A 14748-nucleotide genomic window follows, 5' to 3' on the forward strand; every position below is an offset into this window, starting at 1 on the left:
AATTGAACTAATGGTATATAGGAAATAACATATGCCCTTTGGAAAAATGGTCCAACACTTAGAAAAAAAAATGAGGCGGGTGAACAATTAAAATGCTCACTAGAAATTGCATTTCCTGCCGGACAGATTTTACGAAAATGGGCATAACTTCTTCGTCCGAACTCCGAATGAGGTGAAACGAAGTGCGTTAGGTAGCTAACTCAAAGGGATTTCCATGGATATGTTATTGGCCACCCAATTATTTGTGTGCTAGGAGATATTACCCTCCAAAGTAGACCCTCGAAAAGGCTTCACTTGGAAATTTCGGATTTTGATACGGTTGCTCTAAAATTTGGGTTAGACCCATCCCCCACTCAATTTGACCCCCTAAACAAGAATATGAAGTCGGATTTTCGAAAAATGAAACGGATTTTTTTTTGATATAGCTAAACAAGTTTTCGGTAACTTCCGAAGCACATTTTTAAGAACCTTTTGGGTCATTTCAATAACCTCCCTACTGGCTTGGGCCATCATGGCTTGAGCCAACACATGAAAAGCAGCCCTAAACTACGCATTAGTGACTTGCTGGGCCAAAGGAACGACCAAAACATGAGGAGCTTCGGGAGGAGCTTCTTGTTACGGATTCTCCCTCGAATTCCTTCTAGCATAAGCTCTACAAGTAGCCATATCTTGTAGAGCATCGAATAAAGATTAGGAAAGAGACTTTATAGAGTTAATGAAAGAAGTGTAGTTTCCTAACATCTTGTAGCCTCTTATTCATAAATGTGGCGTGCTTCACACTCAAGAACAAGATTCTACTCAACATGGCTTATGAGACATCCTAGGACCATTCTAAACCCTGTGCTCTAATTACAAAGTTTGTCACAACCCAGAGGTACCCCTAGATGTAACATGGCCTATAGGACCTTGAGGGAGCCCATATAAGCCACTTAGCATTCATAACATAAGAAATAGAACATAAGAAGTAAAACAATAGTTGAAGTTCAATAGTTTTTATAAAAGAAAAAGTGAGGTCTAAAACACTTGCCACGAAAGTAAAACATTAACCATCTAGTAGAATAGAATGAAACTAGGCCTAGCCCATACATCATGTCCAAAGCTGGAAAATAAGAAAGAAACTAAATAAATGAAAATCCATCCTCGAAGAATGAGGACTCACCAAATCTCAGGATTCTCGAGATCAACCACTCGCCACAAAACTAAGAAACCTGATTGTCGGACACTACATTTGGGGAAATGTAGACAAGAGTATGCATTAGTAGAAAACAATGTACCAAGTATGATAGCTATGCATAAAACATTTAAATCATGCTAAAAGAGGACATTTCATGACATGCAATTGACCAAGTCAAAACATGATATAAAGAGGTTAGAAAACATAAGTCATAAAACCATGGTCAATGCAAGCTAAAATCTTTAAAACATTTGAACTCGTATGCGATACTTCTAGAATTAACCTTGGTTCACTATTAATGTGGGATTTAGCCTTAACCGACATAGAGACCATGAGCTATAACTTGATCCCAGTGTCTTCCACACCGAAATGGGTTGTCCTACTTACCAAGTAAAGGACCATAACTCTGAGCCAAAGTGGATCCACTAGTTGATGTCTATCTATACAATCATCCTATGGGGGCACATAGGTTAGGGACAAGGATATTGTTACTACCAACCTGACCTCTACGAACGAGAGAGCTTTAATCTCAATATCATCTCGGTGTTAAGCATAAATCCCACGGAATAGTCATTTCTTACTTGTTCTTATTATCCATGGAAAATCACATCATCTTGTCAATATAAGATAAATGATCATACATGGAAAGGTATCATTCAATAATCAATCCAAGCTAAGTCATTAGGATAGCTCTTAATCATTGATTCAATTAGGTAAGAAGACCTTTCAACCTTATAATCATTTATTCTATGAGAAAACCTTTTCATATCATGCTTTCATGTGTTTATGAGAAAATCATTTCAATAACACAATAACAACATCATCATTGATATTTTACTCTCAAAACATCCTTAAAACATTTGCATAGATTTCATAACAACATTCATAATTCCATAATTTACCTTTCAAGGTCAAAAACCCACTTTCAATCATCAACATTTAGAAAACATGGGTTAGATATGGATTTCATCATAAATTAATCTAAATCTATACATACATGCTTTATTTCACAAACTCTTCCTTTATAATCGAAATCCCACATAACAGGATCAAAAATTTAAAACAAGGTGGGTTCATGGGAAAATCATCATAAAATCATATTATTTCATTAATTCATGCATAAGATATCATAATTCAATCATTTAAATCATTAATAAAAAGAAACCATGACAATTGAAGAAAATCCTAACTCAATTGGGGAATTCTAACTTTGAAAATAGAAGAATTTTGGAACTCCATGGTTGGAAGGAATCCGTGGATGAAAACTATCATACCTTGATGCCAATTGCTAATCTTCAATGGAGGATTGGAGACTTTGACTTGAAACCCTAGGTTGAATGGTTCTTCTTCTTCAAGTTCTAGAGAGAGAAATATTGGAGAGTTCTACTTTTTTGGTGAATTTGGAGAGAATAATTTCTATTTCTAGTCAGTTGATAGGAGACATTAAAAAACCTAGGGTTAGTAGAGTCTCATGGAGTTGATTACATTATTTCCAAGCTTGAGGGATTAGCCAGGCAGTAGTGGAGATCCTTTTTAGATTTCCGATCAGCAAGGTCACTTTTGATTACTTGGTCTCAGTACTCCAAGGCTTTCTTAAAGAAGTATATACCTCGTAGCCTTAGGGAGTTGTTGCGAGATGAGTTCTCAGATCTGACTCACAGATCATTTTAAGTTGTAGAGTATGAGGTACGGTTCCATGAGTTGGTGAGGCATGTGTCTCTACCTATACTAAAAGAGCAGGAGAGAGTTCGCAAGTTTGTCATGGGGATCTCATTTCCACTTAGATGGTGGCATCGGTTTGTTCTTTATGGAGATAGTTTATCATGCACGCACTGTTGAAGAGGATATGCCATGAGGCGTAAGGAGGCAACGATAAGGGGCCCCAAAGCTAGGGTGGTTACACTAGCTCTCAGTCTCATGTTAGAGGGTTTCAGGACCAAGAGCATCTATAGTAGTATCATCCTAGTAGGCCAGTTCAAACAGCTCTACAAATTAAAGATTTTGGCACTATAGGTGCTAGTGATCATATATTTCTGTAACACCCCAAATTCGAAATGAGGCAAATAGCAGTTGTTGGTAAATTGCAGGTGCCATCCACGAGGGCCAACCATGGCTCATGGGTTGACCTACAGACCGTAGGGGGGGCCGTGGGTAGGCAATCTCAAAAATTGGTCCAGGCATGGACCACCATGGGACCTACGGACCCTAGTTGGGTCCACACCATGTGGTCCAGCCAACCTTCATTTAGCCAAAATTCTCTGACAATGGACCACAACTGACCAAAATGGACCGTAGGTCAGTCGACGGTCTGTCGGTCAGGGTTCTTTGGGTCGAGAGCTGGCAGCTATTTTAGGGGCATATGGGTTTTTTCCAGTTTTAATTAAATCAATGTGGTGTCATTTTATCTAAACCTAGACCATCTATATAAGGAATTTAGACCCCTAAACTCACTCAATTAAGTCATTCTCTCAAATCTCAAAAGAAAACCCAAAACTCCTCTAAAAAATTCTATTTATAGAAGTTGGAAGAAAAAGGAAGAAATTGGAGCTAGGTCAAGATCAAGTCTCCCAATCTTCAAGATTTTGAGGGCATTGTAATCAAGGTATGATGGTTTTTCATCCGTGGGATCCTTCCTCCCATGGAGTCCTCTAGAATTCCACAATTTGAAGAAGAATTTCCTCAATTATAGTTAGGTTTCTTCCAATGTTGTGGGTTATGATGAATGTTGACCCAATTGAGTGGATTATGATGATTTATTACTAGAATTGCTTGAGATTGAAGCATATATGATGAATATAATGTTAATTTCTTGAGAGTAAAGCATAGATGATGATCATGAGATGTAGTGCTTTGAGAGTAAAGCCTAGACCATGAATTGTTGATTGTTGATGTTGTAGTATGGAAGGGATACTTCCTATAATAAATTGATAAGCATGATTGAATGAATGTGAAAGGCTTACTCACAGCAATGATTCTAGATTGAAAGGATTCCTCAACTAAAATAAATCTAGACTAAAATGCTTATTGAATGATGAGGCTAGAGGGGATTACCCTTGACCTCCATATGTAAGGATATGAGGTGATTCCCATATTCCTTAGAATTGAACAAAAGGTGAGTCCCCACATTCTTACTATTATGAATAGACATGGAGGCGAGTACCCATGATCCTTATGAAATGATGTGGAGGTGTGTACCCTGATGAGTCCGAGATTTTGACTCATTTAGGGCTTTGCTTTGATAGTTTTAGTATCCTCAAATGCCTAAATTATGCTATAAACTGATGTTAAAGCATTGCTTTTCAGGTATGTAGAATAAGGAGGAAGGAAAGGACACTACCAGGAAAAAAAGAGCAAACAAGCTAAAGTAGTGAAGAAAAGTCATCTTGGTATTCGCCAAGACAACTCGGTAAACCGCCGAGTGGCTCTTTAGCTCTCCTAAAGTTCTAGCATGCCATCCATGGGGAAGAACCAACTTGGCGACAGGAATGGGCAGTCGGCGTATCGCCGAATGACTCTGCGAGGGCAACTTTGACGGCCAAAATTACTGGACTTTCAATAAAGGTGCAAGCAAATTGGTGATCCAAAAAAGCAAACGGCACATCACTGAATCCATCGACGACCTTGATATTGACCGCCTAAAGTTACAGTGCAAATTAGTTGAATACTCGAAAAAGGAAGGCGATGGACTGAAGAGATCGGTGAGTCGATGATCAGTTGGTGAAGCCCGACTTTCACTGCCGATTTGCCCCAAAAACCCAACTTTTGAATCAGTATATATAGTTTTTTTAAAGAGGGAGAAGGCATTCAGAAAATATTGGGAAACTCTTACCTAGAACGAAAAACACTATTCTTGTTCAATTTTGAAGCTTTTAAGTAGATTTCAAATAAATTTTGAATTGGGTTTTGTAATTAAAGTTTTTTTGAATCACTCTAAGAGTTTGGAGATTAATACCCAACCATGAAAAATGTAATAGGTATTGAATTATTACTTTTTATGATGAATAGCTAAAACCCTTATACTTGGGGTTGTGACTATGTGACTAATTGTCATAATTAGCTGATGGGTGTTACAGATTATTAATCTTAATACTATTTTGAAGTGGGTTTGATTTATAGATGTTGTTAATTTGATATATTGGAGTTTGCATTTCATTGATGCTAGTGTTTTATGCTTGCTTTAGAGAGAGTTGTAAAACCAAGGCTATAAATTAGCATTTGTAGTCATTGGGTCGTTGTGGATTCAGCTCGAGAGAATGGATTCTAAGCTCAATGCTACCCATCTAGCTCGAGAGAGTAGGTGAAGTGAGGTTTTGGGCTGTTTATCGTAAGAAGCTTGTGAGGTTCAAAAGAACTCACCTGAATCATAGTGGTTGTTCGAGAGAAAGCCATTACATCTATGGTCCAGCCTACTCGCTAAGATTTAGGATCTGTTAGTAATTACCAACCACCCACTAAGAAAAATTCATATTTAGTCGGTCATACCCCTGAGTATTTCTTAATTACTTGTTTCTTCTTTGTGGTGTGGAATTGCTTTAGTTGCTAAGTGACAAATCTTTCCCCCATTTGAAATTTATGTCACCCCCCTTCAATTTATATAAGTGTTTTCGACAACTTTCATTCCTACAACTGATTTAATTGCATTTACAACTTCATAATTGAATTCAAACTTGTACCGCTCCCTATGGGTTCTACCCCAATTCACTTGTTCAATTTTATACTAGATTTTGATCGTCTACACCTAGTACCAGATGAGGTGTAGTTGAGTGTTAATCAAAATGGTGTCAATGTTGGGGAGTGGTACTTCTATTGAAGTTTGAATTATAATTTCTTTTTATTGTAGTTGAATCAACTTAATTGTGTTTTGTGAGCTGTTGTGATCAGGTGAAAGGATGAGTGCAAATAAAAGCACTGTGAACCAACGTGATCACCAAAATGATGGTGATGATTTCTTTCCCGCCAATGAAGCTCTATTAGGGAGCGTAGGTGTTATTCGCCTACCTCCGGGTGAGAATCATGATGCATTCCAGGTGACCAATATAATGCTACAACACTTGCAAGCTAGAGGCATATTTGGGGGACTAGATCATGAAAATCCCCATGAACACATTCGGAGCTTTGTGGGGAGATATGTAGCCCTTACTCACTCAAGGGTATTTTACAAGAATCAGTGCGACTTTAGGTTGTTCCCTTTTTCTTTACTAGGGGAGGCAACCAAGTGGTTAGAAGGGCTACAGAGAGACTCAATTTCATCATGGGAGGATCTTACAGAGGCATTATATATGAGGTTCTTTCCACCTTAAAAGATGGTGAAGTTGCGGGACAACATCCAAAACTTCAAGCGGGTAGAAGGGGAACCTATTCATGAAACTTGGCTGAGATTTCAAAAGTTTTTTTACAATGTCTTACTCATGGGCGTCCGGTTGATGTGCTACTTGAAAATTTCTACAGAAGTTTGGACTGTGTGAATAAAGGAGTGGCGGGCCAGTTGAGGTATAATGTTGCAATCATTTAAGGTAGCCTCATCCCTTTTGGATGAAATACCAAAGATCAATCAGGCGTGGTACACTCAAGAGGACCAAGTTTCTCCCTTCACTTTAGATGACAAAGGAGTAACTCAGAAAGGACAAAGAGAGGGATGAGAATTTTAGCAAAATGATGTCCCAAATGGAGTTGTTATAAAAACAAGTGCTAGAAAATATTGGTGAACCCAAAGAGTTTAGAAGAGTGCTTACATGTAAGGGTGGTTCTCACCCAAGTTGTTTAAGTGAGGGTGGGTGTCACGACCCAAGGGTATACCCTAGGTGTAACATGGCATACTTGAGCCGAAGAGGTCTCATACATGCCCTTAGCATATCATAAACATAGGAAATAGAAAATACGGAAAACTTTTAAAATCGAAGTCATTTTCATAAAAGCAAGCAAAAGTCTTTCTATACTTTCTCTCAAACCATTTAATATAACGTTTTAGAATAAAACTCTTGGGACACAGCCCATACAATAGTCTCAAGAACATGAAATAAAGACATAAAGGAAATGATGGGTTTTTTCCTCAAAGCTATGAGGACTCACCAAAATCTTCAACTCCTTAGCTCCTTAGAAACCTAGTTTCAAGAATAGCACTCAATCTCCAAACCCTACATTCGATGAGAATGTAGGCAAAGTATGTGTTAGTACAAAATGTACTAAATATGTTAGCTAGCATAATCATAAGAGCATAAGACAAAGGTTAGTCAATATAAGACATAATCTAAAATCATATGAAATGCTTCATGAAACATAAACCATAAACATGAGAGACAATTTCATCATAATAAGCAAAGTCTCCAACATAAGCATCATATAAGCATTATTTGACTCTAAGTCATCTCTACCATAAAAGAACTATTCTTAAGTAACCTAAAAACATACTTGTGCAATGCATGAGTAGCATCCCATAATACCACCCAAGCTAACCATCCCTTTTTGGTCATCTTAATCATAGTCTATATACATGGTCACGTCTTTGAACTTCTATACAATAAGGGCACCATACTTCTAAGTAACCTCAAAGCACACTTATGCAATACATGAAAGGCATCCCATACTACCCTTCATGCTAAGCATAACCTTGAAGTCATCATAGTCATATTTACCCTCTTTTAGTCTCATTATTACCTTACTTCATATAGAGAAGGGAACTATCACCTTTAGTCAAACACATCTTGGAAGGCAACTATGGCAACAACCCAAGCTAAACTATACCATATAAGAGAACCCTTCATAACTAGCCTCAATTCATACTTGTGCAATGTATGAATAGCATCTCATACTACTATCACCCTAAGTACCCCTTTAGGCTATCATGAATGCTCACAATGTGGGACTAGTCCCTCCTTTTTTATTTGTCATTAGTCATTTTAAGGTACTTCTCTATTTAGTACAAGGCAAGTCACAACACATGAATGTACTCTATTTCTCAATTCAAGGCTACCAAGGAATAACCCCCTAATAGGATAGAGCATACTATCATCTTACTAACATAACTATATTAAGCTAAGCTAACTACCTTGGAAGACACACTAACATGCAAGTACAAGCTACTCTAGGAAAGGTACAAGTGTTCCATCCTAGCTACCATGAAATAGTCCTAGACCAACTAAGTCATGCTACCCTTGCAAGTACACTTATGCTACTAATGCAAGCTACCCTTAGGAGAGTATGATTCTCAATCCTAAGCAACCCTTGCATCTTACAATGCAAGGTTAAGCTACCCTTAGGACAGTATGGATCCTCAATCCTAAGCTAACCTTAGGAGAGTATAAGTCCTCAATCATAAAGCTACCATGAAATAGTCTCTGCCAAACCAAGTCATGCTATCATGAAGGCATCCTAATAATGCTAGTTCAAGCTACCATTTGGAGAGTATAAATCCTCAATCCTAGGCTACCATGACTACTCCTAAATCATGCTACCCTTGACATGCATCCTACAATGTTAAGTCAAGCTACCCTTAGGAGAGTGTAAATCCTCAATCCCAAGCTATTCTATCTTGGTCTTGTCTTACCAAGTCAAGCTACACAGGAAGGGATCATATATCATAACTTCAAGTTATTCTAGTCTAACATGCTTTGATTCATTTTAGGTTATTAAGCCAACCTAGAATCATTCTATGTGAGAAAACCTTGGATCTCCTAGCATATCTATGCCAAAGTGTGTAAAAGAGAAACAATACACAACAAGATCACATAATATTGACTTTACCCCCAAAGTCCTAACATTTATGAGTACAAACCCTATTCTCAAGCTTTACTTCTTACTACTATCTTTATACCTAGATTTCAAGATATTCTAATCACATTCTTCATTAATAGGTGATTCTTGTCATAATTGATCATAAAGGTTCAAATTCAACTTTACTCATTAAGATCCTTCATATTCAATAAATTCTAGTTCAATTCATGATTATATGTTCCTAACCTTGAACAATTACTACACATGACATTGATTTAAGAAGATCACCTATGAACCTTCAATTCCACCTCTAATGTATAAACCCACAAAATATCACATTCATCAAATAGACTTGGGTTAACCATAGAAATCACATAAATTCATCATAATATCATAATTCAATGCTAATACAATCATAATTAGGTATTATCCACTAGATTGGAATCATACCCAAACACTACCCACAGTGTACAAAGAACCCTAGCAAGAATTAGGTTTTTGACTTCACAATTACGGGAAAATCTAGGGGGCTCTATGGGTGGAAGAACCCATAGATGAATAAGATAACGTACCTTAATTCAAATCCCTACACAATATTTCATAAATGGAGTCTTTGTTCTTGACCTAAGCTTCAAGCTCTTTCTTTTTCTTCAAGTCTTGGGTTTGCTAGAGAGAGAAATATTTGAGAGAAGACTAATTTGGGGATTTCATTTGGTTCTAGTGATAAAGTGACTTAAATGGGTGGTTAATGACTTAAAAAACTTTATATAGGTGTATAGAATCCATATAAAGCGACTCCCACTTGAAACTAATTAAAAAGGAAATTCCTATTTTGACTCTCATTAAGCACCCATGGTTCCAGGCACCACGACAGGGCTCACGAGCCGTGATCAAGACCACGAGCCATGTTCCTATACGTAGTCCCTTGGGTAGTGGCTTCGACAATGAGTCTTGGTGTTCACAAAACCAAGGCATGACCATGAGACCTCCCACGATTCGTGGTCAAGACAACGGGTCGTGGTGATGATCGTGATCCCTTAGGCAGTAGCTAAGCCTCAAGGCCTTGCCTCCCACAAACCTAAGGAAACTTTACGAGACCCCTTACGAACCATGTTCAAGATCAATGGTCGTGAATATGGTCATGAACTTGAGGCAGTACCTTGCCAAGGTTGGGGAAGCCTTAGCCTTTAGCTTAAGCTTTGCCCCTTTGCCTTGGCACTTGACCTTGCATCGGTCATCCAAAACCTTAGATGGTCTTCTAAATTACAGGGTGTAACACGTTCCTTGATGTTTGACTCCTAAACCTCTCATTCTAAGTACGGGAAGTCTCGTTTATGATTCTAACCCTTAAATCAAACTCTAGAACCCTAGCTTGAGGCTCTAGTTAGGTGTACTAGTTTTCGGGGTATTACAGTGGGAATCAAGGTTTGAACTTACATATGGAAGAGGAGAACAAGCAATATTATCAAGGTTGGACTGAACAAAGTGACCCTTGGAAGAGTGAAGATAGTCATAAAGAATATTGTACGCAATCAAGTGACAGCCCAAGATCAAAAGGTAGTTTAAGTAACTTGAGAGTGGATGAATTGTTGTCTCGTATGCTAGATAAAGTTGATTTTTTGATGACATGCTTAAGGAGATGAAGGTTGATTTCTCATCATTGAATAATAGAGTTAATTCTCATGTTGATGCAATCAAATAACTTGAAAGTCAAATGATCCTACTCTCAGAGCAATTGGAACCCAAAGTATTTAAAATGGATGAAGTCGAGTGTGAGACAAATTTGAGGGCCGATTATGACAAAGAGTCAGATGTTGTGATTTGCAGTGGGAAGATAGTTGATGGTATTGTAAAGGGTAAGGATTGTATGAACGGTCATGAAGAAGGGAAAGATGATGATAAGGAAGAGGAACCAATGCAAGCACTGGAGGATGATTTGCTCAAAGAGAAAGAGGAAATTCTTAAGCAAAGTCCCACCGACGAGTTGCAAAAAGTTAAAGAAAAGGTTACTTCAACTCCAAAGATGGTGCAACCCCTTCCCAAAATAATTCCTCCATTTCCTCAACGTTTCAAAAATAAAAATGAGGATAAAAAATTCAAAAAGTTATTATCCGTGTTGAAGACACTTATTATAAACCTTCCCTTAGTGGAAGCATTGTTGGAAATGCCGGGGTATGAAAAGTTCATGAAGGAGCTGGTTACTAAGAAGAGAAACATCGACTTTGAAACAATTGAAGTCTCTCATAATTGTAGTCCCATTATGACCAGCAAGATGATTACCAAAAAGGAGCATCTGAGGGAATTTACTATTCCATGCACCATTGGTATGCTCCAATTTGCTAAAGTTTTGTCTGACTTGGGAGCAAGCATAAATTTGATGCCTTATGCAATCTTTAAACAACTTGGCTGTGTGAAAAAAAATCCACAACAATGTGGATTCATATGGAGGATCGGTCTATCAAACACCCCATTGGAATACTCTATGACATATTGGTAAAGGTTGATCGATTTATCTTTACAGCTGATTTTGTTGTTCTTGATTGTGAGATTGATGCTGAATTTCCCATTATTTTGGGAAAACCATTTTTACCAACCGGGAGAGCGCTAGTGGATGTTGAAAGTGGGGATTTGAAATTTCAGGTGAACGAAGATGAGGTCACCTTTAATGTGTGCAAATAAATGAAACACCCAAGTGATATTCATGTGGTTTCAACAATTGATCCAATAGATGAAGCGGTGGCCAGTGTAAGTGAATTGATGTGTATTAGTAAACCTCTTGAGGCTGTTCTTTTGAATTATAATGAGTGCGAAGTTCAGGGGTATGATGAAGTGGTAGTTGCTCTATTGGGGTTGGGTGAATATTCAAGGAACCCATTGAAGCTAGACATTAATCTAAAGAATCGAGAAAATCCTCCCGCCAAACCATCCACGGAGGAACCACCCAAGCTTGAGTTGAAAGTGCTCCTTGCTCATCTTCTATATGCATTCTTGGGGGAAAATAACACCTTGTCTATTATCATTGTAGCTGACTTGCTTGAGTAGCAAGTAAAATTTCTTCTTGGGGTTTTGGGAAGATACATCAAGCCTATAGGGTGGACTATTGCTGACAATGTGGGCATTACACCTGGCAACTGCACTCACAAGATTCAACTTTATAGTGAATGTAAACCGAGTGTCGAACATCAAAGGAGATTGAACCCATCGATGCAAGAGGTGGTAAAAAGGAGATAATCAAGTGGTTAGATGCGAGTGTAATTTACCCTATTAAGGATAGCAAATGGGTGAGTCTGGTGTAATGTGTACCCAAAAAAGGTGGCATCACGGTAGTCCCAAATGAAAAGGGGGAACTTGTTTCTGTGAGATCGGTAACCAGATGGAGGGTATGCATGGACTATCGGAAGTTAAACTCTTGGACTGAAATATATCATTTTCCCATGCCTTTAATGGATCAAATGCTTGATCGGCTTTGGAGCACAGATGGTATTGTTTCTTGGATGGTTATTTGATGAGTCTAAGATTTGGACTCATTTAGGGCTTTATTTACAATGATTTAGTGCCCTCAAATGCTTATTTTGTGCCAATAACTGATGTAAAACAATTGTTTACCAGGAATATAGATTTAGGAACAAAGCACGGACACTAATATGCAAAAAGGAATGAAGTAAGCTAAAAGAATGAAGGAAAGCAAGCCTGGTGATGCCAAGTCCACTTGGTGAGTCGCCGAATGGCTTCTTGACCGCCTAAAGTTCCAGTGTGCCAAGCCCTGAAGGAAATAACCAAGTTGGCGAGAGAAAGGAGAAGTCGACGAATCGCCCAAAGTTACAGACCTTGAGGATGTTGAAGGCCAATGCAGAAAGGCGATGGAATTGACCAAAGGGCGGATCGCCGATTGGTTCGGCGAGCCCAACTTATTACGTCGAATGGCTCTTCGCAGCATATTTTTGGGGACTATAAATATATTTTTGAACATTTTAGTTTATGATCGATTGAATAGTATCTGAGTTTAGATTATTATTTTGAGCATTGAGACAAGTTTTCTCTAGTTTTTCCCTAAGCTTTGGACAATTGAAGTTTTTCACTTTTAAGAATTTGAAAGTGGGTCTTGGAGATTCTTCGAATTGGAACATTGTAAGGACGAAATCGATCTTACCCAGTTGATAGAAACTCAATTTGGTAACGTTTTTTTTATCTTTTTATAATGTCTAGCTAAAACTCCAATTCTTGGGGTGTGATTATGGGTTGATTGAGTTTATGGGTATTGCTAATTGTTAGTTTTAATGTTTTTTAGAAATGAGTTCAATCAGTAATTGTTGTTTATTTTAAGAATTGTAGTTGCAAATGCAGTTCTACCCTTGTGATTTTGGCTTGCTCGAGAGAGAGGTTTTAAAACTAACTTATTGATTGATGATCAGTGAGGATTGGGTTAACATGGGTTCATCTCGAGAGAGTGAATCCTAAGCCCAATTCAACACATTCAGCTCGAGAGAGTGAATGGACTAAGGTGTGGGTTGTTCTTATTTTGCTTTCTTGTTGATGTTCGAGAGAAATAAACTTGATTCAGGGTAAATTTTTTGAGAGAAATTTTATCTCCTCTATATCCTAGCTTACTCACTAATATCTAGATATTTTCTAATAGTTGCAATTACCCATTTGACTATATTAGCATATAATCAATCACATCCCAAGAACTCGTCTCATCATTGCCTTTTGTATTGTTTTCCACTATTTGTAGTTGATAATTTCAAACCAAAACCACCCCCTATTTGACATTCATGTCACCCCCTGATTTGAATGATGTTTTTATTTGATAATTTCTATTCCTATGACTGATTTGATCATGTTCGTACTTCCTAATTGATTCTCAAAAATAAACTGCTCATTGTGGGATTCGACCCCAACTCACTTAGTTGGGTTTTATACTGACTAACGATCGTTGACACTTAGAATTGGATGAAGTGTCTTTGATACGTTAAATCAAAAATGGCGCTGTTGTCGGGGAGTGGTGTTGTTTGAGACTTTTTTGGTGAAGTTCAATTTTGCTCTTTTTAGTCATAGTGAATCTACTTATTTTTAGTTTTGGTTTGTGTGTTGCTTGTTGAACAAAGGAAATAAGCATATCTTGTAGCAAGGGTGACCCAGTGGACCACCCTCCTTTAAGATTGATGATTCTTAGGGAAAACATCGTAAATTGTAGCCAATTGGAGGGTGAGTAAATTCATGAGTTGTGGCTAAGATTTAAGGCAATATTGTTGCAATGCCCAATTCATGGAATCCCAGATAGGATGCTACTGGAATGTTTCTATAGAGGTCTTGGTCCTGAGAATAGAGGGTGGCTGACCAACTTTCTTCGAGTGGTCTAATACGATAGCCCTATTCAATAGCAGCCCAAATCCTTGATCAATTGACCAAGATCCACAAGGAGACAAAGAAGGACCAAGCTTTGGCCAGACTATTGACTCAGTTGGATCTCTTGGCCATAAAGATTATGGAACTGGAAGTACCGTACAAAAAGAAAGACAAGTACATTCCCCCTCGTGAGCATAAAAAATTCAAGGACTATGAGGGTGGACAAATAGAAGAGATACTCTCACTCATTCTCCACAAAGTCGAAGAACACAACAGAGTATTGAAAGATATAAAAGAGAATGTCTCAATGCTCAATCAGATGACTACTTCTCATTCTATATTCATTCAACTACTGGAGACCCAAATGGGTCATGCGTTATCTGGTATCTACCCAAGACAACAAGGGGGTTGCCTAGTGACACTATGGCAAACTCCAACAATGAAGTTTGAGTGAGGACTTGCGTCGTGCAACTACGTAAAATAAGGTGTTGCTTGGGAGGCAAGCCAAGTTTTTATTT

At 38.0% G+C, this 14748-nt stretch overlaps 1 protein-coding gene across 1 annotated transcript; it reads left to right on the plus strand.

The window, feature by feature from the left end:
* Window positions 1–10640: 10640 nt before the first annotated feature.
* Window positions 10641–11926, plus strand: LOC125853220 (uncharacterized). Its single transcript, XM_049532896.1, has 3 exons — window positions 10641–11292; window positions 11406–11524; window positions 11702–11926. The coding sequence occupies exons 1-3, from the start codon at window positions 10641–10643 to the stop codon at window positions 11924–11926; spliced, it is 996 nt and encodes a 331-aa protein (XP_049388853.1).
* The last annotated feature ends 2822 nt before the right edge of the window (window positions 11927–14748 follow it).

This window comes from Solanum stenotomum, chromosome 1, assembly GCF_019186545.1.
Source record: "Solanum stenotomum isolate F172 chromosome 1, ASM1918654v1, whole genome shotgun sequence".
NCBI classification, from domain to species: domain Eukaryota; kingdom Viridiplantae; phylum Streptophyta; class Magnoliopsida; order Solanales; family Solanaceae; genus Solanum; species Solanum stenotomum.